The sequence below is a fragment of the Hypanus sabinus genome, chromosome 29, assembly GCF_030144855.1.
Source record: "Hypanus sabinus isolate sHypSab1 chromosome 29, sHypSab1.hap1, whole genome shotgun sequence".
Classification (NCBI taxonomy): Eukaryota; Metazoa; Chordata; class Chondrichthyes; order Myliobatiformes; family Dasyatidae; genus Hypanus; species Hypanus sabinus.
The window spans coordinates 5,567,199-5,591,871 of record NC_082734.1 but is presented as its reverse complement, the minus strand read 5'-3'; the positions used below and the strand labels follow the sequence as shown (position 1 = coordinate 5,591,871).

Here is a 24,673-nt window from a genome sequence, read left to right as displayed (position 1 = left end):
CAACCCCACCATAGTCAGTAATTCATGGATAAGCCGGCTCTCAAAGTCCCGCCCCTGATCACTATGGATTCGCCTGGGAAGGCCGTAATGCACAAAATACTTCTCCCATAAAACCTTCGCCACTGTCGTCACCTTCTGACCCTTAGTGGGAAATGCCTGAGCATAGCGAGTGTAATGATCCGTGATGACTAATACATTCGCGGTGTTGTTGGTGTCAGGCTCAATCGACTGGAAATCCATACATACCAGGTCCAGAGGTCCCGCACTCTGCAAGTGCGACAGTGGAGCCGCCAATGCTGGCAGGATCTTCCTCTGGATGCAACGACGGCATCCCCTACAGTATTCTTCGACGTCCCCCCTCATCCGGGGCCAGTAGAACCGGTCTTTGAGTAATCCATATGTCTTTTCCACCCCCAAATGTCCAGAATCATCATGTAAGGCCTGGAGTACAGCCTGGCGATACTCCTCCGGCAGGACCAGTTGCCAACAGCAGGGTTGGTCCGGAGGCGTCGTTACCCGGTACAAGATTTTGTTCTTTAACTTCAACCGAGACCACTCCTTCAACAACAGAGGCACGCATGGGTGTTTCGCCTTCTCAGCCAACGCCCCATCCCCCTTCTCGACCGCTCTCCACACTATGCCAATGCCCGGGTCATTTTGCTGAGCAGCTGCCACTTCCCCCGGACTCAGTTCCGGCAACTGTTTAGTCCGCAGTGTGGTCAGGTCGCAGTAAGCTAGGGGTATGGCGTCGTCAAAACCCCCAAGTGGTCCACGGCTCGTTCCAGCCTCCCTCTTCTCTCGGCCTTCACGGTGATAACAAACTGACACATCGCCTTCACTCCAGGGGCAGGGACACTCTCCCACTCCTCATCCCTCTCCTCCTCCCCCGGCTCCCGACGTGACAAAGCATCCACATGGACATTCTTGCTTCCGGGGCGGTACCTCAGGCTGAAATCATATACCGACAATGCCGCCAGCCACCGATGTCCTGTGGCATCCAGCTTCGCCAAAGTCAAAATATAAGTGAGAGGATTGTTATCCGTTCTCACCTCAAACTTGGCTCCGTACAGGTAATCGCCCAGCTTGTCCACCACCGCCCACTTCAGCGCCAGGAACTCCAACTTGTGAGTGGGATAGTTTCTCTCCGATGGCGACAAGCTTCGGCTGACAAAGGCTACTGGTCTCAATGCTTTGCCATGCTCCTGGTACAGAACAGCCCCGAGACCCTCTCGGCTGGCATCCATGTGCAGCACATAGGGCTTCTGGGGATCGGCAAAAGCCAACACTGGGGCCTGGGTCAGTGCCCTTTTCAAAGATCGGAACGCCTCTTCACATTGATCATCCCATCTCAAGCCAAAAGGTTCCGCCGGGTTCCAGTATCCTCCAGCGTCCTGCCTCTGGTTCCCCGTCCTCTTCTTCCCCACCGGGGGATAGCCACACAACAGCTGAGTCAACGGGTGACACACTTTGGCGTATCCTTTCACAAATCGCCGGTAATACCCACAGAACCCCAAAAATGAGCGCAGAGCACCCACTTTCTGGAGTCTCGGCCAGGTGGTCACGGCCTCTATCTTGGTTGGATCAGTAGCCACACCCTCTCGCGAAATGATATGGCCAATGTACTTAACCGACGACTTGCAGAACTGGCATTTGTCCAGGGAAAGCTTCTACCCTTCTTCATTAAGCCGGCCCAACACCTTCAACAGCCTCTCCTCATGTTCCTCCAAAGTCGATCCAAACACTATCAAATCGTCCAGGTACACCAGCACCTCCAACAGATTCATATCCCCCACAGTTCTCTCCATGAGCCTCTGGAAGGTGGCTGGGGCTCCCGATATGCCTTGGGGCATTTGTTCGAACTGAAAGAACCCCAGCGGGCAGATAAAAGCGGTCTTCTCTTTATCGGCCGCACTCATCGGGATCTGGTAATACCCACTTCTTAAATCCAGCACACTGAACCATTTCGCACCGCTCAGGCAGGCCAATGCATCCTTGACTCTTGGGACAGTATATTGATCAGGGACAGTTCGCCGATTCAACATCCTGTAGTCAACACACATGCGCACTCGCCCATTCTTCTTCCGTGCCACCACTATTGGGGACGCATAAGGACTTCGAGACTCAGCTATGATTCCGGCCTCCTTCAACTTGCACAAGTGCTGTCGCACGTCCTCAACATCTGCCAGAGCCAGCCGCCGGGATCTCTCTCGGAACGGGGTGTCTTCCGTCACCCGGATGGCGTGGCGAGTGCTTTTGGCGCAAACTCAAACATCAAACTCGCCCCGAGAAAAAACAGTTTCCATCTTCAGCATCTTCTCCACTAGCCGGTGTTTCCACTCCGGTGACACAGGGGAATCCCCGAAGTTAAAGGCTCCAGCGGTCAGCTCCCTTCGTTGCTCCGATCCCTCCCCGTTAGGGAACCTCACTGGTGCGCTAGACATTACCGTCACCGGGAACAGATGTGCCAGCGGCATTCCCCTCTTAAAGGTGATTTCTCTTGCCGTGGTGTTCCTGACACTTATAGCTATACGCCTTGCATGTACCACCCCTGGTCTCTGCACTTCGGGCCTCACCAGCACCCCCGCCGGAAATCGTGTCTCCCCTTCAAGATCATCTGGGGTGTCTACTAACAGGGCTTCTCCCGTTGGTACTCCTGGGAATCTGGGGATCCCCATCACTAGTGCTACCTCCCCTGGTCGGATCACCTTGGGCCTCGCCTGCGTACACCACACCGTCCCTCGTTTACACTCCGAGTCCAGCCCTTGGGAGGCAAGCCCTTCTGCGAACACTGCTCGAAACACTGGATGCACCGAGAGGGTCTCCAGAAAGTCTTCCCCCCCTTTCTCCTTACAAGCTCCCAGGAGCCGTCGCACAACTGGGGAGTTAGTCCCCACCAGGAGGGCAGCACCACCGGTTTCCACCGGGTCAGGACACACCAACACCAACGTCTCAATAGCTTCCGACACTCCCACATCGCCCTCCGAGAACTCCAATCTCACCGATAGGTATCCATCGTACGGGTAGTCACCCTCGCTCACACCCCAAATCTGCAGGGCGTCAAATGGCGTTACGGGCAAATGCTTTAGATATTGATTGTAGTAAGAACGGTACAATAAGGTCGCCTGCAATCCCGTATCAAGAACGGCTTTTGCGTAAATCCCCTCTATCCGTAGACCCACACTGGCACGGGGTCCTACCAGCCCATCCGGAATAGAGGCGTGGGCACCCGGTGGTCTTCCGGCTGATCTCTGGGAACGTGTTCCTTTAGTCATAGGGGGGCTTGTCCTCCGCGGGACTCCTTGTCTCTCACAATCCCACCTAAAGTGTCCCTCCTCTCCACAGCTATAGCACACCCTCGGCCTTCCACAGTCCCACCTGAAATGCCCCTCTTTCCCACAGTTAAAGCACACGCTGCCTGCCACCCCTCCTCTCCCAGGACGGCTCCTGCTCCCAATCCACTGCACTGATCGCCCCTGAGAATAGGTACCTCCCCTGTCCCTCCCCTCCAAAGGAGGTTCCCTACTCCCCAGGGGATTGTCATTCCTCCACCCAGCCACCACTTCCTGTATCGCTGAGGATCGCTCCCATAGGCCCGCGCCCCTTTTCCGCCCCAACGCTCTCTCTTCCTCTCGCACCTCTCTAATCAGTTGCCCGAAGGATGGAGGGGGACCTTTCCTATAAGCCTGCCGGATAGTCCACGCCACCTTGTCCTCCTCCAGAGGGCCACTGAATAGCTGACTCATCCTCACGCTAGCCACGTCAGTCGCCTTCACTACCCCCCGGTGCCGCAGCCCCAAGAGCATCCCCTCCATCCTAAATATGTACTCGGAGAGCTTTTCCCCTCTCCATTGTTCCAGGCGTTGGAACTCTGCTAAAAGCAGCCAGGGTTCCCCTGACAACCCAAACGCTCCCTCCAAAACTTCTAGGCATTCCAGGCTTCTCAGCTTTCAACTCCCGGACGGTTTTGGCTGCTAAACCCCTCAAACTTCCCAGCAATCGCTGTCTCTTCTCCTCCTCTGAGCCTGGCCACTCCTCTAACATCAAAGACGTATGCTCGATCCAGGTCTCATAGTCCACCTCCCCGTCCAGAGTAGGCTTGGCTCCGGAGAACACCCCCAGCTTCAGCCGTGGCCTCTCGGCCACTCCCACCAGGGAATTAAGTGCGGCTGCCAGCTCCGAGGCTTCCACCCTACCTGGGGAGCGGGGCTTAGTCACGACTCCCTCCTCCCACCTCCCTTTACTAGTGCCGGGCACCTCTCTGGGGTCCACCTCTAGCTCTAGCTCTTCCCCCGATGTCTCCTCAGCCTCATCCTTGTCGGAGTGGAGCCCCCACAGCCCCTCCTCCCCCGGAACACTGACCGTCACCGGCAGTTCCACCGTCCTGACGTCAGCACTCGTACGAACCAACATCCAGCTGGACTCTACCTCTTTACCACACCGTCTAGCTACCAATTCTACCTGCCCAATACCCTTCACCGAACTTAAGCCCTGCACTATCGAGTCTCCCGAAACTCGAAAATCCACTCCGCTCACTACGCATGCGTACTGTACCGGTACACCTTCCAACTCACACCAGCTAACAATCTTATCTCTGTCCATCTCCGCTCTGCTGCCTGCGCGATTCCACAGCCCCTGACAATCCAATCCGGGACGAGCACCCCACAAATGTAACCCTTACCCAACAGTCTGGTATATGTCTAGGGGAAATGGAGATCCAGCCACTCACCAACCCACCACCCGTACACTCAGGTGCTGTGAGAATCGAGTTTATGCCTCGCGCCCGCCAACAGTATCAAACCCACAACAGATACCGTTATGACATACACTTTAAAGAGTTCACTAAAATTAAAAGAGTAGTAGGCAATACAATATATATATATAAGGAAAAAAACAAAAGGCGCCAACTTATCAAAGTTCAGTCAGTTTAGTGCACTCGTTGGAGCCCAATCAACGAACCATTCGACCCCTCGTCGCTTGCCTCCGACCTCCACGTCTTCGCACCTAGGACCACGCCCGGGGGTCCTCCGAGCAGTGCAGCGCACGTCCACCTTCCTCGACGTCTTCCTCCCGCCAAAAAAACCCGCGAAAACCCCTCCCCCAAGTTCCCAGCATCACCAGACACAATAACATTCCCCATTGATTAACAAATGAATACAATTACCATATCAGCCATTCTAAAGTGAAACAACAGCGAGAGAAACACTTATCCGACAAAGAAACATTCCTACTTGTAACAAACCAAAGAGGCCATTTTGAGTAACATACCCAGGACATTGTACATAATGGGAACTTTTTCTTTATTTTGTTTGTTATAGTTTATTGAATTTGCATGGGTGTGTCAGTGTTCAAATGAGTGATGGTTTATTTTCCATCAAAGGGAATTCAAATTTTTATGTTTGTAGTTAACCGAACCATATTTACTGTAGATGTGTCTATTTATTACTCCCCATGCATTGTCGAGGCATGTTTGTGTTCTCAGTAACAGCTGATTCATTAGGGTGGCACAGTAGTGTAGTGGTCAGCACAACACTTTACAGTACAGGCAACCCGATTCGATTCCCGTTGCTGCCTGTACCCATGGGTTTCCTCAGCGGCTCTGGTCTCCTCCCACAGTACAGTGACATACTGGCTGGTAGGTTAATTGGTCATTGCAAATTGGATTAAATCGGGGGGGGGGGGGGAGGTCGCTGGGCAGCATGGCTTTAAGGGCCAAGAGGGCCTATTCTGTGCTGTATCTCAGTAAGTAAATAAGTTATGAGCCTATGCTAAGAGAGTTATATTGGTTGAATAAATCTTCACAGCAAGCTACCACAAGAAAGTGCTGGGGTAGCCCAGCAGGCCAAGCAACATCTGTGGAGGCAAAAGTACGGTTTCAGGATGAGACCCTGCATGTCCAATTTCAGCCCAACACATCGACCAGCCCCTTCTCTCTATAGATGCTGCTTGACCCACTGACTCTTCTCTGCTCCACATCTCAGCATCTCAGTTCTCTTGTGTCGCACCAAGAGCCATGATACAATGAGCTCTCTGGCTTTCTGTTTTGTTGATTAAGGGATAAATCCCCACAGGACAGTTCCTCTGCTATTCAAAATAATGCCATTATTAGTTTGATGCCACCAAAGAGAGAATGCATGGCCTTGGTTTAATGTCTCATCTAAAAGATGGCCCTTCTGACATCTGGCAATTACTTGGTTTATTGAAATCGAACGTGGAGTAGGCCTTTCTGACCCTTCGAGCCGCTACATCCAGCAGTCCCCCAATTTAATCCAAGCCTAATAAGCGGGATAATTTACAGTAACCAATTAGCCTACCAACCGGTAATCAGAATCAAAATCAAAAGGAGGTACAGGAGTCTGAAAACACAGTCAACGATTCAGGAACAGCTTCTTCCCCTCCATCATCTGATTTCTGAATGGACATTGAACCCATGAACACAACCTCACTACGTTTTTTAAAATTTCTGGTTTTTGCACTACTTATCTGAATTTAACTATTTAATATATATGTATACACTTGCTGTAATTCATTTTTTCCTATATTTATCATGTATTGCATTGTACTGCTGCCGCAAAGTTAACAAATTTCAGGACATATGCCGGTGATTTTAAATCTGATTCTGATTCCACTGGTACGTCCTTGGACTGTGGGAGGAAACCAAAGCACCCGGAGGAAACCCATGTGGTCACGGGGAGAACGGACAAATTCCTTACAGGCAGCGGCAGGAATTGAACCCGGGTTGCTGGAACTGTAAAACTTTGTGCTGACCACTAAGCTACCGTGCTGCCCACTAGAGGATTAGCCCAGATTTCGGTGCGAGGTTTTCAACGCACACCTGAGTCAGAGGCAAGAAATCACCGGTTGAAGTATATCTGTATTTTTATACTTTGTTCATCAGGCCCATTCCACTGAGTGAATACGAGAGGTACTTCCAGAAGAAGCATGCAGACACAGATATTGGATTTGCTGAGGAGTATCAGGTATGTATGTTTTGTTCAAATGTTCACTCTGAGTGCCTGAGCAAAGAAGGTACAACTGTGCCTCTCCTTTCTTAGAAGTTGGTGCAGATACAGCATGTCATCTAAAACTTTAACAAACTTTTATAGGTGTACAGTGGAGAATATTGCGACTGGTTGCATCACAATCTAGTATGGAAACATCGATGCCCAAGAACAGGAAAAAAGCCTATAAAGAGTGGTGCATACAGCCCAGTCCATCACAAGCAAAGCCCTCCCCATCATTTGAGCACATCTACAGGGACCGCTGCCACAAGAAGCAGCATCCATCATCAAGGCCCCCCCCCACCCCCCAACCATCCAGGCCATGCTCTCTTGTTGCTGCTGCAATCAGGAAGCAGGCACAGGAGCCTCAGGTCCCGCCCCTATCAGATTCAGGAACAGTTATTACCCCTCAACCATCAGGCTCCTGAACCAGCGTGAATAACTTCACTCACCTCAACTGATTCCACAATATGAGTCCTATGGACTCACTTTCAAGGACTCTACAACTCATGTCCTCAGTATTATTGATATATATTTAAAAATTTGCACAGTTTGTCTTCTTCTGCACTTTGGCTATTTGTCAGTCTTTATATGTAGTTCTTCATTGATTCTACTGAAGTTCTACTGCGAATGCTGCAAGGAAGTGAATCATAAGGGAGCTTATGATGACAGATACAACTATGAAAATAAATTTACTTTGAACTTTGAGAACTTACCGAGAATATGCAGTGTGCTGTTAAAATATGCCATTGCATAAACCAGTAAGCACAGTGTTGGGCACAGATCCTGCCCTGGGCTCACCGTATAAATGTAATTGCGAAGAAAGCACAACAGCATCTCTACTTCCTCAGGAGTTTGCGTAGACTTGGCATGTCATCAAAACCTTGGCAAACTTCTAGAGACGTGGTGGAAAGTATACTGACCGGCTGCATTACGGCCTTGTAGGGGAACACCAATGCTTTTGGGCAGAAAATCCTACAAAAGGTAATGGATTCAGCCCAATACATCATGGATAAAGCCCTGAGCACATCCACATGCAGCAGCATCCACCATCAAGAATCCTTACCACCCAGGCCAAGCTCTTTCCTCACTGCTGCTATTAGGTCCTTGATGCTGGATGCTCCTTTCTCATGGCCACGCTCCTTGTGGATGTGTTTAATGCTGGGGAGGGCTTTTCCTGTGGTGGACTGGGCAGTATCCAATACTTTTCACAGGCTTTTCTGTACATAGGCATTGGTGTTTTCACACTATTGCATTGTGCCTAGGCACAGTCCAGTGCCACTGTAGGTATGGTACTGTGCCTAGAGCATATACTATGCAGTCCAATAAGTTTGGGTTCTCCTGACACGGCTGACAAACAATCTTCTTCAATTCATTGCAGAGTCTGGCAAACGTCGGCATAGAACAGTCAAAGGAGGTCTCCCAACTCTCAGAGAACAGATCAAAGAATCGATACACGAACATTTTTCCTTGTAAGTACTCAGCTTGGCATTTACTAGGTAACTATGAAGACCTTGGCAATGGTCTTTTCTGCCTGTGTACCCACTCATCCTTAGCTCTCCTGATAGTGTTGCCCATGGATTACAAGTGACCTATACCGCAGAAGGAGGCTATTTGGCCCATTCATTGCATACAGATACCTATACTCCATCCAACCTCCTACCATCTTTACCATATAGAACTATTCCCTTCTCCCTTGTCAACAATCCCCTTAAATGCACCTATATTATTCACCTCAGCCACCCCATGTGGAAGCAAGTTCCTAGTACTCGTTGGGCAAATATCTTACCTCTGAACTCTTTGAATCTGTTTTGATTGCCTTGGTGATTTTTTTAGCAGCATATGGAGAAGTGCAGATGTTAATCGATCTGTGCCCTTTGCCTAAGATGCTCATGCATGGTTGAATGACAATTAAGATTAAATTGAATTGAGAAGCATTTTCTGCTGGTTGGGGATTTCAGAACTGGGGTGGTGGTGGTGGGAAACAGTCTAAACATTAGGGCTAGGACTTTGATTGCAACTTGACCTGCAGTGAGTGGTAACAATTTGACACTTCCTTAGCAAATATTAGTTTCATACTTCTTGACAATAAAGGAGGCAATTAACCCATTGAGTTCATAACAACTCACAGAGCAATTCCCCCCATAGTTTTCCCCCACTTTCCCATCAACGGGTCCTAGCATCTGCCATTCACTCCCGCACTATAGGTATTATACAGCGGCCAATTAACCCAGTAACCCACATATCTTTGGGATTTGAATTTATTTTTATTTAGAGATACAGCACAGAATAGGCAATTCTGACCCTTTGGGCCACACGTCCAGGAACCCCAGACAACCCCCAATTTAACAATAACCTAATCACAGGACAATTTATTGTTGTTCTTTTCCATACCTTATAGTGCATCGCTCAGCAACCTTGCCATTCCTTTAGCACTTTTGTCTTGTTTTTTTACGAGGCTGAGTTGCTAGCTCGACACAAAACCCAGCACAAACGGAAAGCGTGCAAGGAGCCGGACGGGTTTGGATCTGACCGGGTTGCCTCAAAATCTGGTGCGGATGACACGATACCACCAGCCGGCTTGCGGGGTAACTTACAATCTCCAATTAACCTACTACTGCGTCTTTGGATTGTGGGAGGAAACCGGAACACTCCACAAAGATTTCAGGGAACATGATTCTTAGTCATCGCTTGATTGTTGCCGTCATTGTTGGATTTGATTGTCGCTGTTGTCGGAGGAATTCTGTATTTCAACTAGTGAAACCACCCTAGTTCTGGGCCCTAGCACTGACCGATCGCGATTCTTCAGTCTAGGTGAAGTCCCGAAAACTGAGCGAAAATAAATAGGGGTTCAATCCACAAGCATAGCAAGACACACAGAGGCAGACAAACTATTTGATGTTTTGTTCTCATGCCACTAACTCAGCAAGGTTTCTTTCATTCAAACAACTCGTGCTCATCGACAGACATCCTGATGCCACTGTGCCTGAGGCCAGGGAAGACTCCAGCCGCAATCAGCAAACGTTTAACAACCTGACGGTGTTTAACTTGTACAGACACCTTACATGCTGCGAGCCCACAAAGAGTTAAAGTGTCACTTGGAGCAGTTCAGAATTTCATCCAATATTTTACAAAATGTGACATACCACAATACATGGAGAAAACCCATGCATTCCATGGGGAGAAGGTACAAACACCTTACAGAGGATGCCGGGATTACCCTCCCAACTCCGATGCCCGAGCTGTAATAGCATTGCGTTAACTGCCACATTACTGTGGGATGTGGGAGAAAATCAGGGCACCTGATGGAAACCAGTCCGTTCACAAAGGGAACGTGAACATTCCACGCAGACAGCTCTGGGGGTCAGGTTTTGAACCCACAGTGCTGGAGCCATGAGACAGCTGCTTTACTGGCTGTGCTCTTGATGCTAAAATAAGCTTAAATCTGAAAATCATAGATGTGTACATTGATGGCAAGACCAGCACTTATTGTCCATTTTAATTATTTGCAAACTGAATGAGCTGCTGAGGCCATTTCTGAAATAAGTAAAGCTTGAACCAATTCTGTGAGGCGAACACGTTAGATCGGAAAGACAAATCTTCCTTGAAGCACCGGTGTAAGCCAGGTGGGCCTTTAAAACAATCCAATAATTTCATGGTCACACTATTGCTTTTTCATTTATTCCCAATTCATGCTTTGAAATAGTAAAATAAATCTCTAGTGAGACTGCACTCGGAGGGGAGTGACCATTCCTGTGGAAGAATCTGTAGGCCTGTATGGGAGGTCACCTTAGATTCACCAGAAGTAAGTCCTGAACTCCTCTAGATATTAAATATTTAAAAAACTGGCTTTATAGTGGTATGTAAATGAAGATTTTAAAAATCAACGGCAAACTTTTTCAAACATCTATAGTTGTGTGGTGGAGAGTGTATTGACTGGCTGCATCACAGACTGGTATGGAAACACCAATGCCTTTGACTGGAAAATCCTACAAAAGGTTGTGGATTCAGCCCAGCACATCACAGGTAAAGCCCTCCCCCCCCAACCATTGAGCACATCTACATGAAACAGTGTCGTAGGAAAGCGGCATCCATCATCAGAGATTCCCATACCCAGGCCATGCTCTTTTCTCACTGCTGCCATCAAGTAGAAGGTGCAAGACCCTCAAGATTCACACCGCAAGGTTCAAGAACAGTTAATACCCATGACCATTATGCCCTCAAACAGAAGGGATATCTACACTCACTTGCCCATCTATTGAGATGTTCCCACAGCCAATGATCTCACCTTAAGGTCTCTTTATCTCATGGTCTCGTTATTAATTTCTATTTATTTATATTTGCATTTGCACGGTTTGTTATCTTCTGCGCTCTGGTAGACCTTTCATTGATATTATTATAGTTACTATTTTATAGATTTGTTGAGTACACATGCAGGAAGATGAATCTCAGGGTTGTATATAGTGACAAAAATGTACTTTGATAATAAAATTTACTTTGAACTTTGAGCAAACAGATCAAAGCAGACAGTGAGAAACATTCTTCTCGTTTCTGTTTGGATAGTATCTGGGTAAAAATGTCACCACACCAAAAATCTTAAGTGACTTAAGGAGAATGTGGGTAGATAAACAGGTGCAAGGGACCAAATGTTCTATTACTGTTTGTCAGTACCAATGCATCTGTCAAAGGTGTTACCTTCAGGAGGTTATGAAGGACAGTTCATCCCTTGTTGATGCACAAAGTGGCTTCTTATTCCATTGAAGAGACTGCATTTACTGTGTGTTGCTCCTTCCAATGACATTTCTTTCCTCTTTCAGATGACGCTGCCAGAGTTAAACTTAGCCCACAGCGCGGTAGCAGCTCTTCAGATTACATCAATGCAAGTTACATGCCTGTGAGTTTCACACACTTGTATCTGTTACTATGGACCCACCCCCACCACCACCCAAAACATTCAAAACAAACGATTCCGAAAATCTGTGACTATCTCGGTCAGCTCTCCAAACTGTGAATGGAAAGGACTGAGGAGACAAAGTTTCAACCCATTCAGCTCCCCTGCTCTTGAAAGATTATCTATATCTGAGGTTACTTCCTTATCTGGATGATGATCCAAAAAATCTTGATGATCTTGAAAATTATCTCAGATAATCCAAAAATCTGAGATGCAAAGGGACTTGGGAGTCCTTGTGCAGAACACCCTAAAGGTTAACTTGCAGGTTGAGCCAGTGGTGAGGGAGGCAAATGCAATGTTAGCGTTCATTTCTAGAGGGTTAGAATATAAGAATGGGGATGTGATGCTGAGGCTTTAAGGCACTGGTGAGGCATCACCTTAAGTATTGTGAACAGTTTTGGGCTCCTTATATAAGAAAAGATGTGCTGGCATTGGACAGGGCTCAGAGAACTTTCAGAAGGATGATTCTGGTAATGAAAGGGTTATCATATGAGGAACTTTTGATGGCTCTGGGCCTGTAGTCACTGGAATTTAGAAGGATGAGGGGGGATCTCATTGAAACCTTTCGAATGTTGAAAGGCCTAGACAGAATGGATGTGAAAGTATGTTTCCCATAGTAGTGGAGTCTAGGACAAGAGGGCACAGCCTTAGGATAGAGGGGTGTCCATTTAAACAGAGATGAGGCGAAATTTCTTTAGCCAGAGGGTGGTGAATTTGTGAAATTTGTTACCACAGGCAGCTGTGGAGGCCAGGTTGGTGTATTAAGGGCAGATTCTGATAGGTTCTTGATTGGCCACAGCATCAAAGGTTATGGGGAGAAGGTCGGGGAGTGGGGCAGAGAGGGGAAGAAAAGGATCAACCAGGATTGGATGGCAGAGCAGACTCGATGGATCAAATAGCTTAATTCTGCTCCTATCACTTTTGGTCTTATAATCTTACTCAATTAGAGAGTGAGTTTAACATTTATTTTGTTTTTGTATATCCCATGAGAAGGGAGCACAATGCATAAGTAATCCTCTCAGCATAGACTCGCAATGAGTCAGCTGTTACTAAGAATACAAGACAACAGCAACGTAACTCTGGGGAATGGGGAATAACAATGAAAAGGACAGTTCTGATAAATATCCACATCTAAGGAAAGTATGATTTGGGTAAACACAAACATAAAAGTTTGAATGTCCCTTTCAAAAATATTTTCCTCCTCTATAACTTCTTTAAGTAACTCAGTAAAAGATGCTGGATCGCTCATCTTATGTGTCTTTTGAATATGTAGAGCAACCAATGGGCCCTTCACACTCTCAAGCAATTGAATTTTCTCGGACAACTGAATGCCCCCTTTGTGGTACAATCAATGCAGCAGTTAGCCTAACCTGAAAAGCTAGGCAGAGAGTTTCTCGCCTTCTTCTTGGAATGTGTGTCTGAACTTCACCATGAGATCAGCTGAAATTTTTTTAGTGCCAAAGGTGTTTTCCAGAGCCTGCACATAGTTAGCTGATGTGGCTAAAGGATTTTCTATGCAACGTCAGTAAGACAAATAAATTGAATGTGGACTTCAGGAAGGGGAAGTCGAGGGAACACACACCAGTCCTCTTCGAGGGGTCAGTGGTGGAAAGAATGAGCAGCCTCAAATTCCTGAGCGTCAATGTATTAGAGGATTTATCCTGGACTTGATGTAGTCATCAAGAAGGCATGCTAGTAGCTCTATTATTTTTAGGAGTTTGAGGAGATTTGGTATGTCACCATGGACTCTTAATAGATTTCTACAGTGGAGAGCATCAGTTGCATCACTGATTGGTATAGAACAGGTGTCCCCAACCTTTCTCATACCATGGACCAATACCATTAAGCAAGGGGTCCATGAGGCTCCAATGTGCAGGTTCAGAAGAAGCTACCTTCAAAAGGTGATGCCTCAAGAAGGTGGTATCTATCATTAAGAACCCTTACCATCCAGGACATGCCCTCGTTTCATTACCACTATTGGAGAGGAAATGCTGGAAACTAAAGACCCACACTCAGTGACTTAGGAATAGTCTTATCCCCTCTGCCATCAGGTTTCTGAATAGCCCATGACCCATGAACACTACCTTGCTATTCATCCTTTGTTGTTAAAGTTATTGCAATTTTTATGCCTTGCACTGTACTGCTGCCACAAAACAACAAGTTTCACGACATATGTCTAAATTCTGGGCCTCTGTATCTCCCTCTGCAAATGGGTCCTTAACATCCTCACCAGAAGACCACAGTCCGTGCAGATCAGAAATAACATCCGCACCTCACTGACTATCAACCCTGGCACACCTCAAGCATGCGTGCCAAGCTCACTGTTTCACCAGGACGTCCTCAGCTTCCTTCAATACCATGTGTAGTGTACAATCAGGGTGGTGGGAAGGAAATACATCTCCACCAAAGGGGCTGTAAGGAGCTCCTTCCCTCCACTGTCTTGCAGGTCAACCTCAGGCAAGGTGTAGCACCTGCTTAGCCCCTGATCAGCGTCACAATGAAGACATGGGAGCAGGTGGTATATGGTTGTATGAGCAGCCGGTGCATATCACAAGTCCTGGTTATGCAACCACTGATGTCACCCAATGGCAAACCACTTCTGCAGAAAAATTTGTCAAGAACAATCATGGTCAAAGATTGCCCATGCCATACGTCGCAGCACCTAATGATGATGTCATAGAGCAAGGCACATCATGATGATGTCATACGGCATGGCACATGATGGCGATAACGAGTGCACAATCTCTGAGACGTCCGCGACACTCACTCCTCTCTCTGCGGCACTGAGGCCAAGGCTGTGAGCCTGCTCCGGGCTTCATGTCTGCGAGCTCCGCAATGTTTGGCTCCGCTGTGTGATGAACTGAGGCTGAGGTTGTGGCCTGCTCCAGGCTTTGTGACTATGGACTCACTTTCATTCTGAACACTGTAGTTTGTTTTCATTGTTTGCTCAATGTGTGTGTTTATTTCTCTCTTTGTGCATTGAGTGTTTGTTGGTCTTTTTTAAATGGGTTAGTTTGGGTTTCTTGTTCTGTGGTGGCCTGCAAGGAGACGAATCTCAAGGTTGTATAATTTATACGTACTTTGATCATGAATGTGCTTTGAACTTTTAAACTTTGAACATTATCTGGACTCTCAGATGTTGACCACACACACTGAACAGTGCCAGAGAGGTGTAGTGTCCATGAGTTTCTTTGTGTAGGTACAAGCACATGGCCAAAGATCAAGCAACAAACAGAGCTCGTCACTGTAAGTAGCAGTGCCTGGTACAAGAACAGATTGAGGCCACACCAGATTAACATTTGACCCTTACACCCCAAGGAATATATCATCTTTGCTTGGTGTCCCACGGGGTAAATGACTGTTCTGGGTGTTAGCTGAGTTGCCTTACTAAAAGTCATCTTTTGCACCCCCACCCCTACTCTTTCCCCTCCCATTCAAAGCATCTAGCCTCACATAGTCCATCCAGGAGGGTACTCCACCCAGCAGTTTTCTCTCACTCCTGTTGGCTTTTCTTCAGGCCTTTCCTTCTGTTTTCTCATAGGGTTACAACGTCGAAAAGGCATTCATCGCTGCCCAGGGACCCCTGCCTCATACAGTGGCGGACTTCTGGCAAATGATTTGGGAGCAGAAGTCAAGGGTCATTGTGATGCTGACCAACTGTATTGAGCTAAATCGGGTGAGTCCCTAATCCTTAACGACTGGAGATTAGCTTTATTTGTCATGTGTACATCGAAACATACAGTGAAATGCACCGTTGGTGCCAAATGAAATCACCGAGGTTTGTGTTGGGCAGCCTGAAAGAGTTGCCACACTTCCTGTTCCAATGTAGAGTGCCCACACCTCACGAACCCTAATGTACAACTTAGTAATGCCAGTAGCAGCTCCAGAATTCAGGGTTCTACCCTCAACTGTTAATTGGCTGCAGAGAAATTAAATAGTAAACAGTGAACTCTCCAGGTTAGTTTTGGTTTCTCAAGCCCTGTAAGCCGGGAAGAGGAAAAATGTTTTCAGCCAAAATGAACATCTTGTGATGATTAGGCCCTCCTCATGTCTTAGGTATTAACCATATAACAATTACAGCACGGAAACAGGCCATCTCGGCCCTTCTAGTCCGTGCCAAACGCTTACTCTCACCTAGTCCCACCGACCTGCACTCAGCCCATAACCCTCCATTCCTTTCCTGTCCATATACCTATCCAATTTTACTTTAAATGACAATACCAAACCTGCCTCTACCGCTTCTACTGGAAGCTCGTTCCACACAGCTACCACTCTCTGAGTAAAGAAATTCCCCCTAAACTTTTGCCCTGTAACTCTCAACTCATGTCCTCTTGTTTGAATCTCTCCTACTCTCAATGGAAAAAGCCTATCCACGTCATAATTTTAAATACCTCTATCAAGTCCACCCTCAACCTTCTACGCTCCAAAGAATAAAGACCTAACTTGTTCAACCTTTCCCTGTAAGTTAGGTGTTGAAACCCAGGTAACATTCTAGTAAATCTCCTCTGTACTCTGTCTATGCATTTATTTTATTGAGATACAGTGCTGAACAGGCCCTGCCGGCCCTCCGAGCACCGCCAAGGAGGCCCTCAATTTAACCCAGGGCTAATCATGGGACAATTTACAATGACAATTTAACCTACCAACTGATGCATCTTTGGACTGTGGGAGGAAATCGGAGCACCCGGAGAAAACCCACACATTCCATGGGGAGGATGTGCAGACTCCCTACTGATGACGCTGGAATTGAACTCTGAACTCCGACACCCAGAGCTGTAAGAGCATCCTGCTAACTGCTACACTCTCGCAGTTCAATTAAAATTTGGAAAACTGTATAACTGTGGTAGTGTACACATTAACCACCTGAGAGATAAGAAAATCTCCAGATGCTGGAAATCCAGAGCAACACACACAGAATGCTGGAGGAATCTAAACAGTTGATGTTTCAGGCCGAGATGGGAATAAAAGAACAAGCTGAGAGACTACTTGAGAGATTATAAAGTTAAGGCTGTGGCTGTCTTGCCACCAATCAAAAGCCATAGGCAAACAAGCTGCTAACCCTGTATGGTGAGATCACACCAAAGTGAACTGACAGTGACTGCCCTTTTAGGTGTAAACCAGTGTTTGGAGCTGGACCAACTGTTACGTACCCCGTAACTAGGTGTCTTACCAGCAAAGACAGAAGTATCTGTTGGAGTCTGGTACTATTTTCAAAACAGTGTTTATTAGTAAAATATACAAATCAATATCAACAATGCAAATATACAGATAATACACGTTAGCAATACTAAACCTAAAAGTGTGGGTATAATAATAAACAAGCTCTATCGTTGTCTAGAGGATAATGAATTGTCATATGTGAGTATAAAGTTCAGTTCAGTTCATACAGGCTGAGGTAGTTGTTGGTCGATGTGTTGTAATTGTTGGAGAGAGAGAGAGAGAGAGAGATCAAACAGTGACAGCCAGTCAAACCTTCCTTTACGATCTTGATCCGTCAATGTGTTGTTGTGGCCATTCAGGTATGACCCCCCTGTCCTTTAGCTAGACCGTTCTTCTATCGTCACCCAGGCAAGGGTGGACACACACACAAGCCCCCACCGGCCTCACTATAAACACTGTGAGTTCAAATTGACCGATCCTTCGTTCGGTCTCCGATGCCCCACACTTTTCTCGTGGGTTCCAACACTTAAGCAGTGCTCACTAGTGTGTCTCTTGGTGTGTCTGAGGGGTGTCTCCCCAGACCTCACTTTTATCCCTACTCACGGGTTCTCAGATGTCAATCAGTTTTGAATGGCTTAGCCCAGCAAACCAGCCCACTCCGGCTGTCCATTGAGGAATTTTAATAAACAGAATGGTACCAAGTAAACAGCCCTCTCTGGAGCCGTGAGACTTACAGGAGTCATAATATGGTCTCTCTCCCCTGGTGTTATCTCTCCCTTGTCTGAAGCAGATGTTCCAGTCCCAATATGTTTTTGTTCCATCTCTTTCTCTTTCATTAACAACCTGGCAACAGTAATGGTTTGTAATTCTCCCAGGGGAGGGGGACGTGGGCAACTCTGTACCCTTCTGCCCATCAGAGCTGTTCATCCTTCGTAACACAACCATAAGGCTTCCTGTGTAAAAATTGATCTTGGAATCGAGCTTTTATGCTAGAATGGTAGTACTTAGTCGCAGTCAGTATTAATCCTCACCGTGCAGAGGATTGCAGAGCCAACTTCTTCCCCTGGCAGAACCCTGACCTGCTGCTCAACTTGTTATCACTTACCTTTTGTGAATCCCGCCTTAAACTTGTTTTAATTGTTTCCAGGTCAAATGTGAACACTATTGGCCAATGGACAACAAAACATCCGTCTACGGGGACATCGCAGTGAACGTCATTTCAGAAGAGGTTTTGCCTGAGTGGACGATCAGGAATCTCCACGTCGAGAAGGTGGAGTGTCATTTGCAAAGGGACAAAGAGAGAACTAGCTGATCACTGACTGATCAAAAGGGATAGCTGATCAATGATTGATCAAAAGGGAGAGCTAGCTGATCAATGATTGATCACAACCATAAGTCTTTTATCCTTCAGAAGTCTTTAAGAAGGTTTGAGACAGATTAAGAGCATGGGCAAAGAAATGGCAGATGGAATACAATGTTCGGAGGTTGCACTTTGGCATAAGAAATAAAAGGGTTGACTATTTTCTAAATGGAGAGAAAATTCGAAAATCTGAGGTGCAAAGGGACTTAGGAATTCTTGTGCATGATTCCCAAAAGGTTAATTTGCAGGTTGAGTCAGCAGTGAGGAATGCAAATGTTAGGATTCATTTCGAGGGGACAGGAATATAAAAGTAAGGATGCAAAGTTGAGGCTTTATAAAGCTCTGGTGAGGCTTCACTTTGAGTATTGTGAGCAGTTTTGGACAGTAGTGAAGAGTTAAGAATGGAATCAGATTTTTTTGATCATCAAAACAGACTAAAGGAACCAGCGGATCAGCTCATACTCCTAGTGCACTACCTGTAAGGTAATTAGACTAAAGGAACAGGTGATTGTACAGGTGCGATACGGGTACTTCAGGTAACAGAGGGTGATGATTACCTGTGCACCTGCTTGCTAGGGAGGTCTGGAAGGAGAAACAGGATGGGATTAACGCTTTGCCTTCTTCAAATAGGCTGGATGCTCACAGCCCCGTACAGTCACCCAGATGCATTACACCTCGTGGCCGGATCACGGTGTTCCTAACACCACGGACAAACTGCTGCAGTTCCAAAAGTATGTCCGGGATTACATAAACGGGAATCAGGGGGGACTCCCTGTTGTACATTGTAGGTAAGATGCTCAAAAGTCTGGCTTGTTCATTTTTGTACACAAGTTGAGATTATATCTTAAAAGCACTCCAAGCTTTTCACTACTGCTTTTTGTAAGCTAGAATTCCTTTTCATCCAGTCTCTGTCTTGTGAGTTCTTCATTTATGTGTTCTCTAGGGATTAGATAATTAATTTCTCATCCTTACGCACATTGTCCAATTCAATTTCCGAGCAATAACAAGGCACTGATATCTGGAATAACACTGATTGAGATATACACTCAGTGGCCACTTTATTAGGTACAGGAGTGGAACCTGGTGTGGTTTTCTGCTGCTGTAGCCCATCCACTTCAAGGCTCGACATGTCCTACATTCAGAGATGCTCTTCTGCACACCACTGTTGTAACATGTGGTTATTTGAGTTATTGTCACTGTCCTGTCAAGTTGAACCAGTTTGACTTCTCATATTAACAAATAAAAACACAAAATGCTGGCAGAACTCAGCAGGCCAGACAGCATCTATGGGAGGAGGTAGTGACGACATTTCGGGCCGGAACCCTGCTGAGTTCTGCCAGCATTTTGTGTTTTTATTTATTTCCAGCATCTGCAGATTCACTCGTGTTGTCTCATATTAACAAGGTGTATTCACCCTCAGAACTGCCGCTCATTTGATGTTTTCTTTTGCAAACATGAGGAAATCTGCAGATGCTGGAAATTCAGGACTAGATGAGGGGTCTTGGCCCAAAGGGCTGAATGGTCTACTTCTGCACCTATTGTCCCTGTAGATGCTGCCTGGCCTGCTGTGTTCCACCAGCATTTTGTGTGTGCTGCTTGATGTTTTCTTTTGTTTTTTGCACCATTCTCTGTAAACTCTAGAGGCTATTGTGTGTGAAAATCCCAGAAGATCGGCAATTTCTGAGATACTCAAACCACCCCGTCTGGCACCAACAATCATTTCACGGTCAATGTCACTTGATCACATTGTCAATGATCACATTTCTTCCCCATTCTGATGTTTTGGTCTGAAAAACAATTGAACCTCTTGACCATGTCTGCATGCTTTTATGTACTGAGTTGCTGCCACATGATTGGCTGATAGGATATTTGCATTAATGAGCAAATCACTAATGAGCATCAGTCAGTAGTACAGACTCAAATTCTCAACAGACTGCTCCTGAAGCACCAATGTCTGGTGTCAAGATGAAAGAAAAACAAGAAGAGAAAGAAACTGATTCAGAAACTTTGGAACTAAAACAAGAAATTAAACAAGAGGTTTAATTAATAATAGGTACAGGTGTACCTAATGAAGTGGCCACTGAGTGTAACCATTAACATGAGCTGTGGAAACTTGATTTAATGGACAATGTGTTAGTAACAAGGCACTGAGGGAGGGGTTACTGAACATCAGTGAGGCGGCTGTAGTGTTTTGATTTTATAGGTACAGTAATAGGCCCTTCTGGGCCCATCGACCCACACCCATGTGACCAATTACCCTACTAACCTGTAGGTCTTTGGAATGTGGGAGGAAACCAGAGCACCTGAAGGTTACAGGGAGAATATACAAACTCATTACAGACAGCGGTGGGAAGTGGTGGTGTAATGCGTTATGCTAACTGGTATGCTACCATGATTACATCGGGAGAGATACAGCTAGTCAGGCAAAGTGCTGGAGGAGAGAGGTTTTTGAGTAACTGAGGGAGATAGATTATTATTGGGGTGAACACCTGATTTAATCAGAATTTTTTATGACTGATGATATTGCCATCAATATCCTATGATATAGGAGTAGAATTAGGACATTTGGCCCATCAAATCTGCTCCACCATGGCTGAACCATTTCCCCTCTCAGCCCCAATCTCCTGCCTTCTCCCCATATCCCTTCATGCCCTGAATAATCAAGAATCTGTCAACCTCTGCCTTAAATATATTTAATGACTTGGCCTCCACAGCTGCCTGTGGCAATGAATTCCACAGATTCACCACCCTCTGGCTAAAGAAATTCCTCCTCATCTCCATTCTAAATGGACGCTACTCCATTCTGAGGCTGTGTCCTCTGTCTTAGACTCCCCCACCATAGGAAACATCCTCTTCAGAGCCACTCCATCGAGGCCATCGAAACTAAGATAAGATCAATATATCAACTGTGCTTAATTACTTACTGACCATTAAGAGTGAAGGCCATCTCTGGTGGTGTTCAAGGCTTCCTTCATCATGTCAGTAATTTTCTCTTGGTTTTCACTGCTGTCAGTCATGCAAGTCCCAGATGGAAACTCAGGAATAGCATTACACTCAGCTGTTTCTGTAAAAAAATTTTATTAGACCAGTCAGGGTTGTTAACTCTCAGCTGAACCCTCAAACCTGGAGGACCAGTGGACCGCTCTTGGTTTGGCCTTTGCCCCTTGCCCTTTGCTTTTTGGCATGGGTGACCTTACCAAGAGCCAAATCAAAATTCTCTAGGTTATTGAGGTACACAGGCCTTCAAAGCCTATGACAAGGGATTCCTCTTGGAGGAAATGTGTTTAATGTCCCTGTTTAAATTTTAGTGCAGGTGTTGGGCGGACTGGCACTTTCATTGGCCTTGACTACCTAATGCAATGTGTGGAAAAGGAGTTATTGGTTGATGTTTATGGAATTGTCCGTAAAATGAGGATGAATCGGACGTGCATGGTTCAGACCGAGGTGAGGAGTTTCTACATTTTTATTGACTTTGTCATTAATCATGATCAATTTCAGTGAATTTCTCTCCATTGTCATGTTCCTGACTGTTACCTAAGCGCGGAGCAAGATTGACAATGGAATAGTATGATTAAATGCATTTATTTATTTATTATTTATTGAGGTACAAAGTGGAATAGACTATTCTGGCCCTTTGAGCCATGCTACCCAGCAACTTCTGATTTAACCCTAGCCTAATCACAGGACAGTTTACAATGCCAAATTAACCTACCAAATGGTATGTTGTTAGACCGTGGGAGGAAACCAGACCCCCCCAAAGGAAACCCATGCAGTCGTGGGGGGAACATACAAACTCGTTAGAGGCAGCAGCAGGAATTGAACCCGGGTTGCCTGCACCGTAAAGCATTGCACAAACCGCTACGCTACCGTGGTGCACTGAGTAATGTCGGTAGTGTGCTGGGTAACTTATAATGTGAGAGCAACGAGCCAAGACGCCTGAGTCAATAAAGACGTGTACACTCGAAAGCACACACAAAGGGGGGAGGTGGAGGTGGGCAAGCCCAATCACTGAGCGATCAATCGGTCGCTTGCGATTGATATTGGATTCTTGCTATCGATCCACCTTCCAACTCCCAACCAAAGGGAGTATTTGATTGGACAGTGTGGAGGGAACTTGACTTTATTTTTAACATGTGTTTTGGGATGCGGACATTATTGGTAAGACTCAATTGCCCTCAAGAAGACCGTGATCATAATAGGGACAATACCTGCTGTCTCATCTTTCTCAGTTCGAGGGCTGAGGTCAGAGACCACACCGTCCTGTTGAGTCTTGAGAAGATCAATCTGTTTCATGTTATTTTCTATCAAGGCCAACTCCTTGTACAGCTGATGTAGGACAGGTCACAGGAAAAGCCTTCCCTGCCTAGAGCACAGAGGCTGTCAACCCTTCAGCCAATGTCAAAGCCTCGGCCATTACAGGAAGGTTGCAATTTTTTTTTTAGGACTGAGCATGCAGGCGAATGTTGGATGGCAGAGACCCATTGTCTTCAAAGATTAAAGTAAATTTATTATTGAAGTATGTACATATCACCATACACAACCCTGGGATATGCTTTCTTGCGGGCATTCACAAAACATACAAGAAACTCAATAGAATCAATGAAAGTCCACACCCAACGGGATGAACAAACAACTAGTGTGCGAAAGACAACAAACTGTACAAATACAAACAAAAAAAAACTAATAATGAATAACTGATCAATAAGTAGAGAAAATATGAGATGAAGAGTCTCTGAAAGTGAGTCCAGAGGTTGTAGGAACACTTCAGTGATGGGACGAGTGAAGTTGAGTTCAAAACTCTGATGGTTGAGGGGTAATAACTGTTCTCCCTTCATCTTCTCCAATTAATAACTGCATGCTTTACTTTCAATATTAACGTCTGGATCATATCATCGCAAGTAACACTTGTGTCTCACCTTCCATTGTTTTTTGCTTTTTCAGTCTCAGTATATCTTCCTGCACCAGTGCGTTCTGGACAGGCTACAACAGAAGGACGTCAGTGAACCCATCTACGAGAATCAACAAGACCTCATCTACGAGAACGCCAGTGCCATTAAAGCTGCGTGTAATCACAACCATTAGTCGGAGCTACAGCTGTATTGCATGCACTTTTGTTGCCATAGATACAGGGTGCACTCTGTCTGTGACCGTGGCCGTGCCTTTTTCAATATTCTACCATCCCTGATCATATGAAGACTGGACTGATGTCAGCAGAGTACTATCTCTTTTCGGACCTTTTATAGTCACTGGGGCACCTTAACTGAGTCCAGCTCACCGTCTATCTCTGGTCCGCTATCTCCTCCAGTGCATCCATGTCTGCCGCAGTGTTTTCATGTTTCCCTGTATATATCAAACTGCCTCATTTTCTCTACATATTACACTGTTTCTGTGTCTCTCACACTACTTTCACCAGCCTCTCTACATCTGTCTTGCTTCCTCTGAACGTCACTCAATATTCACATTGAACCCTCCATCCGTCCTACTGTTAGTTTCCGCCCATCTGTCCCACCATTTCTGTGTTTCTCTTGGTCCACGAGGGAGAAAAAAATACAAGCCGGGGACCAATCAGCCCTGGCTGGGCCACCTGGGTGAGGGTGTCTAAAGACCCAAATCTCCCAATGATCCCAGGTTACATCACTGATGTTGCGTCCCAGCACGTCCTAGGATGTGTGGTATCTCAGCATCAAATAGTTTACCTCCACTGACTCAGTCTCATTTCATGGTCTGCGACACTGGCTGAGCAATTGTCTGCGGCTTACCTCCGGTCCATTGTCTCCATTTCTGACCCGCTGTCTGTGACTCCATCTCTGACCTACTTTCTGTCTCAGAGTCTTTGCTGCCATCTCGAAGCTCGCTGCTGAGAGGCACCCTGCCTCCTCCCGCCTTAGATCCGGGTTTGTATGAAGTTTCTCCAGGAGCGGCAGAGAACTATTTCCCTCTGGGGAACTGCCTCCTGACTTCCAGACGAGGGAATGTCCAGATAACCTGCAGTTTATGACAGGGGCACACAGTTGCCTACAGACTACTGCCCCCACCTTACACAGCAAGGCCACAGCTGGGCACTGAGATTGGCCGGACAGAAGAGAGTGCAACCGGACTAATTAATTGCCCGATACTGCAGTGCACTGAGAAAAGGCTGAAGGAGTTCTGAAGTCAAGTAATGGGGGCTATGACACATGGAGGGATCCTTTAAAAGAAAGCAAT

The 24,673-nt window shown here is 46.4% G+C and overlaps 1 protein-coding gene across 2 annotated transcripts in view; it reads left to right on the top strand.

Annotated features, from left to right (window-relative positions):
- The window catches only part of LOC132382917 (receptor-type tyrosine-protein phosphatase H-like), a 115,705-nt gene extending 91,349 nt beyond the window's left edge, over positions 1-24,356 (top strand). For both annotated transcript variants that reach the window (XM_059953477.1, XM_059953478.1), the window contains 8 exons: positions 6,896-6,977; positions 8,380-8,470; positions 11,816-11,892; positions 15,491-15,625; positions 18,257-18,379; positions 19,100-19,257; positions 21,778-21,913; positions 23,411-24,356. In XM_059953477.1, the coding sequence (XP_059809460.1) occupies positions 6,896-6,977; positions 8,380-8,470; positions 11,816-11,892; positions 15,491-15,625; positions 18,257-18,379; positions 19,100-19,257; positions 21,778-21,913; positions 23,411-23,551 (943 nt within the window). In that variant the 3' untranslated portion in view covers positions 23,552-24,356. The remainder of the gene's footprint in view (positions 1-6,895; positions 6,978-8,379; positions 8,471-11,815; positions 11,893-15,490; positions 15,626-18,256; positions 18,380-19,099; positions 19,258-21,777; positions 21,914-23,410) is intronic.
- The last annotated feature ends 317 nt before the right edge of the window (positions 24,357-24,673 follow it).